At 42.9% G+C, this 15,444-nt stretch overlaps 1 protein-coding gene across 1 annotated transcript in view; it reads left to right on the top strand.

The window, feature by feature from the left end:
- The window catches only part of LOC123768361 (uncharacterized), an 84,982-nt gene that overhangs the window by 11,320 nt on the left and 58,218 nt on the right, over nt 1-15,444 (top strand). Inside the window, exon 2 of the mRNA XM_069325782.1 lies at nt 2,930-3,000. Within this exon, the coding sequence (XP_069181883.1) occupies nt 2,995-3,000 (6 nt within the window). The 5' untranslated portion in view covers nt 2,930-2,994. The remainder of the gene's footprint in view (nt 1-2,929; nt 3,001-15,444) is intronic.

Genomic DNA, 15,444 nt, shown 5'->3' with positions numbered 1-15,444 from the left:
GGGACGGGGGAGCTGTGTAACAGCGGCGCGGCGACGTGTGACGTCATGATCGTTTGTTCGTTTCTTTGTGGGGAGTTCTATCCACTTGTTCGGCTTTTGGTAGCAATAATTTCACCAGAATAGGGGTTTGTTTTGGGATGCTTACCTTTCTAGGTGCCTGACCCGGTCGATGGCAGACATAGAATGCTTCCAACCACACGGGGGTTTCTATAGGCCATTGCTCCCCTTGCCCCTCTGAGGGGGCCAGGTTCTGGCTCGTGGTCCTCAGTAGACCCACAGAACTCCATACACATGACTGATGCCAAAGTCTGACATTAGCATATCAGCCTAGTAAGCTCCGGGGAGCCTCCGGGTATCACCCAGAAAATGGCGTTTCATTACATTCAACGCTGTTTTTATTGGGGGGGGGGGGGGGTGTAACGGATTAATTAAACTTACATTATTTCTTATGGCAAAATTTGTTTTGTTGCCGAATTTTTGGTTGACGTCGAGTCTCTGGGAATGGATTACGATCGTAAATGAAGGTACCACTGTATTTGAATTATTCATGTAGTAAACATTATATTCCACAATATGCCATGTTTAATACTATAGAACATTTTATTTAGCGTACAAAGGGACTTATGGCAAGCAGCCGTTTTTTGTGTATGTTAATTATGTTATGTATGTTATTATGTTACTGTGTATGTAAATTGTCAGTTTGTTCCTCGCCCGGCCCTAGTTACTCTGTATTATTATAATTATATTAATAATTATATTATTATAATAATAATTATAATACGACTTATTGTAATTAATAATTATTACTCTTCCTTCTGCTGGGTCATGAAGGAAGGGAGCCTCGGGTGAAAGGTGGCTGTGATGAACCCATAGGTGCAGGGTTGGACACCCTCCACCTGGGGCTCAGGGAGCCCAAGCTCTGCTTCAGGAGGCTGGGGTCGTTCTTGCCCCTTGCTGGGCTGGTTCTTCTCCGGCCCCGACCACGGCGGTCTCCGGGTCTGGAGTCCCTGTGCCCTCTTTTACCAACCTCGAGGTTAACTCCGGAGTTGGAGCCTCTCGTTCTGACAGTTCATGCGACGGCGCTGGAACCAATCGTATTGGCGTTTGCCTTTCCATTGGAGACTTTCGGCGCCTGCTGCTTGGATAACAGTTTCTCCAGCATATCAACCTACCCTGGCTTTGTGCCCTGGAGAGGCCACTCCAGACCGACAAGCAGAGCACAACTCCATAGTCTCCTGAGACTGATGGATGCTACTATTATGTAAATTATGTTGTGTAAATGATGTAAATTATGAATGAATGAATGACATAAAATGTTTCAAACATTTTCATTAATCAAAGAGTTGCTATATTCTGTTTTCTAGTTTATTCTTTATATGCTTTTGTCTTTCATATTTGTTTTATTATACATTTAAATAGATGTTTATACGCTCATAAATACACATTTACACCAGTAAATTACATTTTTAAATGTTAAATTTGTCGATGTTTAACATTTAAAAGATTTGGTACATCCAACTTTCTGATATGAAGGAAATGTTTGAAATTATATGGAGAGAGAGAGAATGTATGAGAGTCACTCCAGGAAAATTCAAGCTAACGTATGATAGCGTATTATTTGTAGGTAAAATGCATTTGAATTTCCAAGTGGTCAGTGAATCACATTACAAGAGTCTTCTCTATACTTTATTTGTTAGGTTTATTCTATTTAAATTTGTGATTTCAATATGTAAATTGTGGTGTTTTTCCGTCTACTGTAGAGTTAGCCACATTTTCTCATTACAGAATCCTATATATTTTCTCATAAGATGTTTAATTATGAATACCTGAATGTCTTATAAGAAATAACTGACACTGGATACCTAACTTGTGATCGCGCTTCCCTCCGTTAATTACACCTCTGCCTCTTGCACACTATTACGTGGGTTCTCAATGGTTAAAATAATCTGGCATTATTATGAGTGTTTTCATATGGAAAGATCAGAAACCTTTCATTCAGTGAGTGTGACCTGAGTAGGCTTGGCTGCTTTAGGTAAAGTATTTCCAGACAAGAGGTTTAATAATATAAGTGTATGTATGCCTTGTTTTGGTCTTGAAATGAAGTATTAGAATAGTTGTAAGCAAGGTTAGTTATTAGTGCTATATATGTAAAAATGACCTGAATATGCTTGATAGAGGTCATATATCCTGGATAATATATTATATATACTGTATGAACTCGATTATCCAGACTATATGGGAAGGACCCCTATCCAGTTAAGCCCGACATCCGTATTAGCTGAGTTTTACCGGGGAAGAAAAAAATAACATTCACAATCTTTATGTATCACAGCCAACGTGATTTGAATTTCCACACACACTATAATTAGTGTGTGATGCTGGGTGGGTGGTGAGCTGGGTGGGTAGCTGCCTGGCAGGAAGGTGGGCAGGGCAAGTGGGCGGGCAGATGGGTGGGTGAGCGGGTGGGCTGGATGGCTGGCAGGAAGATGGGCTGGATGGTTGCATGGCAGGCAGATGGGTTTGATGGTGCACAGGTGGGTGGATGAGCAGGTTTGCAGGTGGGTGGACACCCACTCCAGCCTCCCTGCTTGCTCACCCACCCATAGCCTGACTCCCTCCTTCCCTCCCTGCCAGACAGGGTCCCTCCTTGCCCTCCTTACTCCTGCCCACCCCTCCTTACTCCTGCCCACCCTCCTTACTCCTGCCCACCATCCTTACTCCTGCCCACCCTCCCCACTCCTGCCCACCCTCCTTACTCCTGCCCACCCTCCTTACTCCTGCCCACCCTCCTTACTCCTGGTCACCCTCCTTACTTTTGCTCAAAGCACAATACCTAAAAAAATTATTTAATTTTTCTTAACATTTACTGTGTTTTGGTGGGAAAAATTTAGTCATAGAAACCTTAAATTTGTTTTATTTTGCCTAATAGGTAATACTGCTTCCAGTCTCTGCTCAACTACCAAGGACGATAGCAAACACAACTTTTGCCCATTAATGATGGTAAGGACAATTTTATTCTTACTGTACTACCAGTGTGTGTGTTTATCATGTTGATGTCGATATCTAGTGATTGTGAGTGTATTAATCAAGATATTTTCATTAACTAGTGTATTAATGTTGGTGTTGTCATTTACCAGTGATGGAGAGTGTATTAATTATATTGTCATTACCCTGTGATGTTGAGTGTATTAATCATATTGTCATTACCCTGTGATGTTAAGTGTATTAATCATAATGTCATTACCCAGTGATGGTGAGTGTATTAACCCTCTGAAATGCAAATAGTGCATAATTTTGCTCAATAAGGGGTGTGCATAAGACCTTAACCACTGCACTGCGCCAAACGACAAATGCCATTCGCCAATTACTGCGCCAACTGACAAAAGTATTTTTTATTTCTTCGTATACAGTCGAAGCACGCTCGCGGTAGGTTGGGTACAAAATGGACTCTTAGGACCTCCAGTGAGAGGCAGCCATCTTGGAAAAAATTCCCAGAATGTCATAGGGCTGCTGGCTGGGTTAGTACTGAGTGAGCAACAATGGGTGGCACACGCGCCTCTGGCTCCCAAACACCTGTCCAACGCGGTGTTGACTTGGGTACAAGATGGATTCCTGAGGTGTTTGCCAGATTGAAAAAAAATCCCAGCATTCCCCACAGTCATGGGTAGGCTCATATTCAAGGTAGCAACCGTGTCATATTCATCCATATCAAGCTCCCAGCCCTAGTCAGCCATGTTTTTAAGAAAACATCATCTGATATTAGAATACAAGGCATATTGCTTGAAGATGAGCATGCCAATGATTTTGATAACCCAAATCTGGAGAAAGACCTAACACAGGTATCTGCTACTAGTGATATGGATAGTAAAGTGAACGATGTGGAGAGTGTGTACAGTACACAGCTCTCACAGCCCTGCCATGCCGGACTAGGTCATCACCATCAGTGGAACAACACAAATGAATTTTTGTATGTTCCACTGAACATTTAGTGCCAAATGCAATTCACTTGGACCATCCGGGAATTTGTTAGAGCGGGGTCTGTTAGAGTGATGATGCACTGTATTTGAAAAGAAAAATATGCAAGAATAGAGAAGTGATTGTAAATATTATTCAGCAGATATGTAAGTAATAACATTTAGCAGATACTGTATATAAGTAATAAAGTTTACCAGATATGAAAGTAAAAATAATAAAGAACAGAAGAGTGGGAAATTAGATAATTAATCAAAATTAAGATTTCTAGAGTAAACGAATTGAGATTCAAATAATTAATCAAATGGAATACAAATAATTAGCTAAGTTAAGAATTAGATTAATATTGTAATACATGAATATTATAAGGTAATAATACAAGATGGGCAAGGATATGCAATATAAACAGGCAATACACAGGCAAAAAAAAAAGAGAACAAAGTGAGAATTAGACAATTAGATTAAGATTATGAATAAATAAATGGATTCAGATTCAAAATAATTAATAAAAAAGGAAACATAATTAATCAAATTAAAAATTCAGTAATCTCTTAAGATTGTAATACAGTAATATCATATGGTAATAAGACAAGTTGGATAAGGGTAAGCAATAGAAACAAACATATGGGCTGGAAACACTGATGTACTTAAAGCTTAAGAATCCATTAACAATATTGGAATATTAGACAACAAACAAGACTAGTAGCTAATATTAATGGGCAGATATATAAGTGAGAAATTAAATTATTAATTTTTAATTCACAAAGTAATGAATTAAAGATTCAGATAATTTGACAAATTAAGAGTTCAAGGTTTATAACATTTTGGGAAATTGAAGTGTTAGTATTAACAGATAAATGGGTAAGTTGCAAATATTGTAAACTAAGAATCTGATAACTAGACAAATTAAGCATTCAAAAAATTATTACATTTTATAAAATTGAAGTCTTTGTAGTAATAGTTATAAGAGGGTAAATTATATGTATTTAACCCTTCAATTGCGCATCGCATCATATGATGCTTTGCCCGACTTGCAGTAAATTGCGCATCGCATCATATGATGCGCGGGCGTACCGAGCATGATTTGAAAGGCCCGCGGGGTAGAGGGGGTCCCCATACACTGCCCAGGGGCTATAGTAAACAGCCGCCATTTTGAAAAAAAATCCAGCTCACGCTACTATCGCTTGGGAGGCCTCAGTTACCCGGCAGCCACCATGTCGAGCGCACGGCCGAACGCTTCTCGAGCATGCCCCACGCAATCACTCACCCAAGAGCAAATAACCAGTGAATTATTTTCCGATGGTGAGGAAAGTGACTTTGATGACTCTGATATTGATAAAGACTACACCCAATTGACCGATGTTGATAGCACGGACAGTGAATATGAGATACAGCCGCCTCCTATGGCGAGGCCTATACCCTCACCCATGCCACCTCGGCCAGCGTCGACCCCAATATTCCCTCGGCCACACAATTCCTGTGATTATTTAGAGTCTGAGGATAATTTCGGTGACGAGTCAGAGGAAGGTGACTCTTTTTCTGGTTTTAGTGAAGTGGAATCAGAACATAGTGTTACAGAGCCTGGTGCCAGTGCCAGTGGTGTTACTGGGCGAGATTTTGTCGCGTCAGCAGCGTCTCGGCCAGCCAAGCGCCACCGCATAGCACCACATGTGGCACCAAGAGCCTCATGTTCACGTGCCTCTACCTCACGTGCACGTGCCTCTACCTCACGTGCACGTGCCTCTACCTCTTGTGCACGTGCCTCTACCTCACGTGCAGGTAGCGGCCGTACTGTGCGTAGACGGGCTTCAGCTCCTGGTCCACGGGGTGCATCGCTTCCTCGCCGTAGTGCCTCTGCTGCGTCCCCTGCGTCTCGCAGGACACCAGGTGTACTAGTGTGGAGTGATGGTGCTGGTTTTATTCCTCGAATTCCTGCCTTTGACGATAAAGACGTTGGGATTACAGATCTTTTCCCTGATAATGGTGATGATATGAGTGAATGTGATTATTTTACCGCATTCTATGATGAGCCGCTCATGGAATATATTGTACACCAAACGAACCTTCATGCGGCTCATCTCATTAGAAAAGATATATCAGAATTTTCACGCTTGCAACGTTGGAAAGACACCAATATAGGGGAAATGTATGTGTTTCTTGCAATATGTATGTTGATGAAACACTGTGTCAAACACGCTATCACAGATTACTGGAGCAAAGATCTGACTATTCCAACACCTTTCTTCGGGAAATATATGTCCAGAGACAGATTTCAGATACTCCTCAGGTGTGTGCATTTTGCAACTAATGAGGACCGGACTGAGGAGGATAGACTTTGGCGAGTGAGGCACTATATGAATGAGGTGATTGGAAAATTCAGAGATTTTTACGTACCAGCACAGAAGCTGGTGATTGACGAATCCCTTATACTATTCAAAGGACGTGTTTCATTCAAAAAGTATATTCCCTCAAAACGAAACAGATTTGGCTTGAAATTCTTTGTACTGTGTGACTGTGAAACAGGATACGTGTTACACATGATTCTGTATTCAGCTAGTGATGTAGACATTCCCGGTAACGACGAACATGGTTTCTCGGGTAGTGTGGTGAAGTCACTGATGGCACCATGGATGAACAAGGGCCACATCTTATACACAGATAATTACTATTCAAGTCCATTGCTAGCTAAGTTCTTGATTGAAAATAGAACCGGGTTGGTTGGCACAGTAAAGCCACGAAGAAGGGAAATGCCAGTGTTTGTCGGTGGACTTGCAGTTGGTGAGTGCCAGGTACGGAAATGTGATGAAATTCTCTTAGTACGGTGGAAAGACAAGAGAGAAGTGAACCTGCTGACAACCGTTCATGAGGGTACAATGTTGAACAGTGGCAAGGTGAACCGTGTAACGAGAGAACCAGTATATAAGCCAGATTGTGTTCTTGACTACAATATCAACATGTGTTTGATTGATAAGGCTGACATGATGATTGGCACTATCGAGTATGTGCGGAAAACATTGAAGTGGACAAAAAAAGTGTTTTTCCATCTTGTTGACATGAGCCTGTTGAACTGCTATAATTTGTACCTGGTGAAAACTGGACGTAAACCTGTGTTCCGTACATTTGCTTTTACACTTGCAACACAGTTATTAGCAAAGTTTGGTCAAGAAGTCCCTGGCATACGAAGACCAATCATGAACCCAGTGTTGCAGCATGCTGTAACACCCAGGCTCGCTCACATAGATGCCTTTCAGCAATACAGACTAAAGAATTTGCCAGCAGGTGGAAAGCGTGCAATAGGCCAACGTGCATGCGTAGTATGTAAAACAACAAAACGAAGAGTACAGAAACGTAAAGTGGGGTAAACATGGTGTGAAGCGTGTGCAGTTCCATTGTGTGCTGTCGACTGCTTCAACGACTACCACACACTCCAAGACTTCTAAATGTGCAATAATAGTGCAAAAACCTGTACATAGTGCGTGCTTGTGTGTACATATAATAATGAACATTGTGATTACATAATATAATGACGTAATGGAAAACATTTGTGTGCACATGTGTTTACTCGATGTATGTAACATTTATTGACAATGACTGTGATGTAACATTATGTGCAACACAATTAGTGACTAATATTGCTAATAAAATAGGCCTAGACGCTGTAAATAATGACGCGAAAATAAATTCGTGGCAACTCTGGTTGCTTGAAGACCGCACGCGACGCCTCTGGGACGCACCGTGCATGAGGGATCATGCATGGTGTGACGTCATCGCCTATCTTGTCGGCTCAATTACGTCGTTGGTAAGTTCGTTGGTAAGGGTTAATCTTGGTGTTTTCATTACCCAGTGATGGTGAGTGTATTCATCATATTGGCATTACCCAGTGATGTTGATTGTATTAGTCATGGTATTATTAACCAGTTTTGTTGAGTGTATTAACCCTCTGAAATGCATTAGCGCCTAATTTCACTCGATCATGGGGTGCGTATAACACCTTAACCACTGCACTGTGCCAAACGACAAATGCTTTTCGCCAATAACTGTTCCCACCGACAAAAGTTTTTTTTATTCGTACACGGTCAAAACACGCTCGCGGTAGGTTGGATACAAAATGAACTCTTGGGACCCTCCAGTGAGAGGCAGCTTTCTCTGAAAAAAAATCCCAGAATGTCCTATGGCTGCTCGCTGGGTTAGTATTGAGTGAGTAACCATGGGGTGGCGCACGCCCCTCTGGCTCCCAAACACCTGTCCGACGCAGTGTTGAAAGATCACTCTCTGTCGGTGAAATTCAGACCGTATAGCTTGAAGAACATAAGGGTCATGATATTGATGAAGCTAGGCGCAATAAGGACCTAACACAAAGGTCGGATGCAAGTGATACCGCACCTATTAGGATGATACAGCGAGCGTATCCAGTTGTAGCTGTGAACGCCACCCATGCCCACCTATGCCATCGCCAATTTATATAGGTGATACATAGATGAATCATTTTCTGGGTTCAGTGATGATGCATCTGATACAAGTAGCATAGATGAACAGTGTTAGCGGTTTCCATGGTGGTGTTTTCCATAGATATTTTCAAGATTAGCTGAATCTCTTCCAGAATGGCTGAATCTCTTCTAGATTGACTGACACTTGCTATAAATGACTGAATCTTCCAGTCAGGGACCTTACAAAGCGATATTTTCAAGACTACTTTATGCATTATGAGCTTGGCTACATACCACTTACAAGTACTAAAACCAAGGGTGTACGTGAGTGCGTTATTTGCAAGCACACAGAACAAAGAAACAGCGAAAATCTATCTGTACCTGGTGCAACGAGAGCGAAGTCGCACTGTGTACCCTGGACTACTTCATTGATTATTACTCACTTCCGAAGAACTGAGTGTGTAATACAGTGTGTTAGTGTGTAAATAGTGTGTGAAACTATACATAGTGTAATCTTAGTGAATTTTTAGCAAGTACTATTGCAACAATAAACATTGTGGATACATTACTGACACACAGTATCACAGTTCCATGGAACATTATGAACGTTCTGTTGTATACATATTGTAAATAACAAAAATATGCATCATATACAATAAAAAACTAATAAAACCGCATTGGAAATACATAGAACAAATAATTGAAAATATATTTGTGGCAACTCTCAATGCTTGAATGGCCTGCACGCTTGTTTCTGGGAGTTTCTGGTACGGGCGACCAGCCATGATGACGTCACAGCGCACCTTGTCCACGTCCCCACAGCCGAAGTAAGTGGAATTTTGTATTTATTTTTACATAGACATACATGTTCAGGGTTAAAAAAAAACATTTTTTTGGGAACACTTGATTTCATGTGCACGGAGAATGTCACAATAAACTCGGCGCATCACAGTGGTTAAGGCACTCGTAGGTATATTGTAGGGTTCAAAACTTGGGTACAAGATGGATGAGGTGTTTGCCAGCTTGAAAAAAATTCCCAGCATTCCCCACGGTTGTGGGCAGGCTCGTATTCAAGGTAGCAACCATTTTGTATGTATCCATATTGAGCTCCCAGTCTCTAGTTGGCCATGTTTTTGAGAAAACACTCTCTGATGTTGAAATACAGGGCATATTCCTTGAAGATGAGCATGCCAGTGATTTTGATAACTCAAATCTGGAAAAAGACCTAAGACAGGTGTCTGATACTAGTGATACAGATATTGAAGTGAACGCTGTGGAGAGTATGTACAGTACACAGCTCTCACAGCCCTGCCATACCAGCCTAGGTCATCACCATCAGTGGAACAACACAAATGAATTTTTGTATGTTCTCCTGAACATTTAGCGCCAAATGCAATTTGTTCGGATTATCCGGGAATGCTTTAGAGTAGGGTTCGTTAGAGTGAGGATGCACTGTAATTGAATCACTAATATGCTCACAATACTTTTTGAGTATAGCGATGGATCACATTTTATTATATAAATATATCACACTACACACTATTGAATAATATTACTCGAAAAAAAAACAGAAAAAAAAATCAAAGACATTGAAATAATTAAGTAATAATATTTTTGTGGCAACTCCCGCCTGACAGCTCGGGTGGAGCTGACTGCCTCCGATGATTACTCTGTCAACGCCTCACTTTTGCCAGACTTCCTCGCCCTATTGTGGTCAAAATATGTCACAAATTATTTTCTATTTTTCCCATGATCAGGAAACACACATGAACACTTTTATAAGACGTGTTGCAGGCTAAAATCGCAAGATTGCAGCTCAAGGGTTAACAAAAACCAACTAATAATATCAGGGGTTTCGCGGCCTGATGAGGGTATCGACATCATAAAACCAAAACACGCTGAGTCCCTGATGAAGGTAATGCCATCATCAATTAATGCATTTTTAAAAATCCCATTTATTGTCCGAATATTATGGGACTGGTTTTAAATGTGCCCCTTTATATTGTGAACAGTTTGATAGCAAAATGAATGATGTAGCATGAAAATTGAGGTTAGAAAGCTGAAAAGAATACAGTTCATCCTCACTAACGAACCCCGTTCTAGCGAATTCCCAGAAGATCCGAACAAATTGAATTAGGTACTAAATGTTCAGTGGAACATACAAATGTTTGGTTAAGCGAAGATTGTTCATCCAAGCAGTCACCGAGACCGAGCGTCGGAGGTGGCTGTCATCATCTATGATTCGCCAAAGTGTAAACAGTTATACAGTGTTTTATTATGCTTACCCATTGTTTCTAGGGATAAATGGTTGAAGGATGATAAAATGGTATCAAGGGTCATTGGTGAGAGTTGTTGTCAGGGGGGGCAAGTGGTGTCAGTAGTTAGGGTTTATTGTTAGGGGGGGCAGGTGGTGTAAGTTATTCTCATGGAAGGCAGGTTGTCAGTGGTGTAAGTTGTCAGGGAAGCTGGAGTAACAGTGGTGTCAGGGGAGGCAGGTTGTGTCAGTGGAGAGCTCTGGCTCGAGTTATCATGTAAATGGCAACACGTGGCTGGCGCCTCCATGCTCCACCTCAATAGTTCACTCACTGTCTGCTTTTCACCAAATTAGCTGAGAAAATGTTACCATTTCAGTTGTTTGCAACACAAAGCTCTATCATATTCCATAGTCAAAATGAACAATTTATAATAAATTGTGGTGTCAGTGGTGAGAGGATGTATTAGGGGGTGGAAAGGCGTCAGAGAAGGAGGGTGAGTAGAGACACCAGCTGACTGCTACAGCACTTGCCTCGATACTAAGCTCACTTGCTGCTTTTGACAAAATTAGGAGAGAAAATTTTACCATTTCAGTGGTTTGTAATGCATCACTCTACCATATTCCGTAGTCAAAATGAAGAATTCATAATAAAGTGTGGGGTCAGTGGTGAGGGGATGTATTGAGGTGGGAGGGAGGGGTAAGGAGGCGGCTAGCCTCTATGCAGTCAACATTGGGTCGAGTTTCGTCGAGGTCTGGGTTCAAGGCCTGGTCTGAGGCCTGGTCTGGCCCAAGGCCTGTCAGTCTGGCTGCCACCCTTCCCCCCCCACTCCTATACCGCCAACATGCTACAACCCCCCCCCCCTCCCCTCCCCTCCCGCACCTGACTACCAGCGGCCGGCCCTGACCCTCCTCCCCCTACCACCGGCGGCCCGCCAACCACCCCTCCTCTTCAGTTTGTTGAGAAAATTATGTGATTTTGCTTTTTTGGATTCAATAATGCTCATATATGTAGAATTTTTAATCCAAATTGTTTGTAAGTGATTGTTCTATCAAATGCCCCCCCTCCCCTTCCGGCCCGTTGGCGTCGTGAGGGGGCTTGGTGGACGGCTGCCGGAGTGTGATGCTCCATTGGGCAGTCCTCTGTCCTTTTCTGGCCTTGCACTCCTGCTGCTGTCTTCTCCAATTGTGCCGGATCGCTTTTCCTTTTCCTTATGTTTCGTTTTTCTCCCCCCTCTTCTCCTATCTGCTTGTCGTTTCCTGCCGACCTTTTGCTTGTTTTGGTTTATTTCTTTGGACTTCTTCTATTTTGACGCCCGGGTGCTTGAGGAGGCATACTCTTGCACCCGTAGAACTGTAGTACCCGACGTCTCAAGCGAGGGGAACCTTTTATTGTCAATCCCCCTTTCGTCGCTGAACCCGATCTCGACGGACTGACAGTTCTTAAGGTGGCGTTTGTGGGGCGTATACTCACGACGCACCCCTAGGGGGCCCCGGCATGATCGGCAATAGCTTCCTGTTGGGTGTCCTGCCTCTAATTGTGGCTCCATGGTGGGTATGGGGGCACATTCGTGGATGAATTTGTCACTTTTCGTCTCTATGTCGTTGAATGTTTCCGTTGTACCCTCTCAGGCTCGTGGGGTGGGCGACCAAGCCCCCGAGTCGGCCTGTATTGGAAGACCAGGCTCTGTAGCTCCCGCTGCGTTGGGCTCCGACCTTGCTCCTCCTTTGACCGTCCTGACTTCTTCCCCCAGCTCCCCTCCCTCCTCTGAGGTTGGGTCGAGCCTCCAGCCCCCGGTGGTGACCACTTCGTCCCCTGGTGTGGCTAAGTCTTTCGTTGTGACTACTGCGCCTTTTGACCCCTCTCTCTCTAGGGGTTCTCAACGCCGTTCGCGCCCCAACCGCACTCGCTCGATTCCTTCCCGTGCTGATGCGTATCAGGCCTTGTTTGGTCCTGCTTCATGGGCCAAATACTTTGATCTCCTCCCTCTTGATTCTGCGCCTCCTGACGATTTCTCCCTCCATCGGCATCTTGTAGATTCCGTGGATGCATGTGTTACTTTCAACCCCACTCGTCTCGGTACACGTGTCATTGCTGCTCCTTCTCAGGATGCGGCTTCCCGCTTGGCTGCCTTATCTTGCCTTGGCGAGATCCCTGTTTGGGTCTCCAAGAACGTTCAGATGAATTCCAGTGTTGGCACTATTCTCCTCCCACCCCATGTTGCAACCGGTGTTCGGAATCTGCAGGATTGCCACGATGATATTCGGCATATCCTTGATGCCCAAGGCCATTCTGTCCTCCAGGTTGACTCGTTTACTCGTCCCCCTCGTGGTCGTCGCCGTCAACCCCTTCGCGTTGTGAAGATCACCTTTGATGGTAGGACCCTTCCATCCTCTGTCATTCTTGCTGGTGCTAGGTGCTCTGTCCAGGAGTATATTCCTTCTCCTCGACTTTGTAATAAGTGCTGGAGGTTTGGGCATGGTGCCCTCCGCTGCTCTGGGACTGTCTCTCTCTGTCCTTTGTGTGGGAGTGAAGGTCACTCTAAGTCGGAGTGCACTTCTCCCCAAGCTCGCTGCCTCAACTGCGGTGAGGCCCATCCTACGTTCTCCCGTGCCTGTGTCCATTACAAGCTTGAGGCGGCCGTCCTTAACCTGAAGCACCGGGAGCGTTTGTCTTTTCCTGAGGCGAGGCGCCAGGTTCGCCGGCTCCCGCCTTATACTAACATCTCTTATGCTCGCGTGTTGCGCTCTTCCTCTCCTCGTCCTTCCCCCCTTCCTCAGACTCTCAACAGATTACAGAACCAACTAGGAACGAAAACACACTAGACTTGTTTTCTAGTGTGTTTTTGTTGTTTTCTAGTTTTCTAGACTTGTTTTCTTGTTCATCATTAGTTCACAAACAATGATGAACTAATCAGAGACATCACAATCTCAGATACTTCATACTCAGTCCATAAGCTCATTGAAGTGCGAACTAGCATAAATAATGATAGTAGGTCTAAGAGACCCAACAAGCGAGAAGGCATATTCAATCAATTCAGTTTTAACAATAAGAGGATCGACTGGGAAAAAATAAATGTAGACCTTGCAACCATTCAATGGGAGACGGTCTTAAGCGACAAAACTCCCACACAGGGAATAGCTCAACTGACAGCTGAAGCTTACAAGGTCTGCTTGAAGCACGTGCCTATGAGGCAACCTGTCCTCTTAAAAAGAACATCGCTTTTGGCCGTTTGCCCGTATGGCCGAATTTGGACGTAATTTGAAAATAAAAAAATATGAAAATAAATTTGGGATTTTTTTTTTCAACAACAGTAAGTTAAGGGTCCTCTGATAGGTTAGGTGGGCAGGAAATTCTCATAAAGTTTCAAAACGTTATGAAAAACGTTAATTTAAAGTGTTCTCTTATAACCTCTGCGCGTACGCTGCGGACGACTCAAATAGAAAACGGAACAGAACGTCACTTTTGTGAGTGGATTTCATTTCAAATTACGTCCAAATTTAGCCATATCGCACATACGAGCCAAAAGTGACGTTATTTTTAAGAGGACGGGTTGTATGAGGAGGGGCAGAAAGAGGACCACTCAAGAAAGAGAACGCAGACGACTGTACAGGAGAAGGAAAAAAATAACGGAAATGCTTCGGCAGACACAACTATCACAAGCAAGGAAAATAAGCCTAAGCAGGGAGATCGAAGAAATAGAACAAACATTGAAGCGATCATATGAGTCTGAGGAAATGGAATTGGAACAGAAAGTTATACAAGAGATAAGGAAAAATCCGAAATATTTTTTCACATACGCAAAATCAAAATCAAAAACCTCTACCAGTATTGGACCATTAATTACAAACGAAGGTACGTACACAGAGGACAACAAAGAGATTAGTGAAATTCTAAGAATCCAGTATGAGGCTATGTTTAGCACACCAATAAACAACATGAAAGTTGATGACCCAGACAGCTTCTTTATGAATGACATTCAAGCTGCAAATAATATAACGGATATTACCACAAACTTGGAAAACTTTGAAAGAGAAATTGACAATATGCCTATGCACTCAGCTCCTAGGCCTGACTCATGGAATTCAATATTCATAAAGAAATGTAAAGTACCAGTAGCGAGAGCACTCAGCGTAATATGGAGAAAGAGCCTGGCTACAGGGGAGATACCAGCAGCACTTAAATCTGCAGATATAGCTCCGTTGCACAAGGGGGGGGGGGGGTAAAGCCTTGGCAAAAAATTATAGGCCAGTTGCACTAACATCACACATAATAAAAGTGTTTAAAACGTCTGTATATAGGGTAATAACACCACAGTATTGTTGGGAGTGAAACTTTAGTGCGTCTGACCTTGAATGTGTGAAGGAAGCAGCCGCCACCTGTGTGTAGCGACGTCTCTTAGTGCCTGAACTAACTATATCAACTTAGTTGTACAGTTGTGGTGAACAAAACATGTAGATACTTACATATAACATCTGTATATAGTGAATAAAAGCAAAAACAATATGGTGGGAGGAGAATGTGGGCGAGTGAGGTGTTGAGGGAGTGTGGCAGCGAGTGGCTGGCTGGTGTGTGGTGGTCACTCCTCGTTGCTTTTTGACTCATATTAGCGACTTAATGGTACGTTATGGTGAACAGAACATGCAGATACTTATATATAACCTGTGTATATAGTGTAATAATCGACAAAGTATTTGTTCACTGTTTGATGAACATAATAATTGAATCAACAATATGCACACCATATTTTTGAGTACAGCGATGATTCACTCATTTTATTATATAAATATATC

This window comes from Procambarus clarkii, chromosome 17 (genome assembly GCF_040958095.1).
Source record: "Procambarus clarkii isolate CNS0578487 chromosome 17, FALCON_Pclarkii_2.0, whole genome shotgun sequence".
NCBI classification, from domain to species: domain Eukaryota; kingdom Metazoa; phylum Arthropoda; class Malacostraca; order Decapoda; family Cambaridae; genus Procambarus; species Procambarus clarkii.
This window is presented reverse-complemented; position numbering and strand designations above follow the sequence as displayed.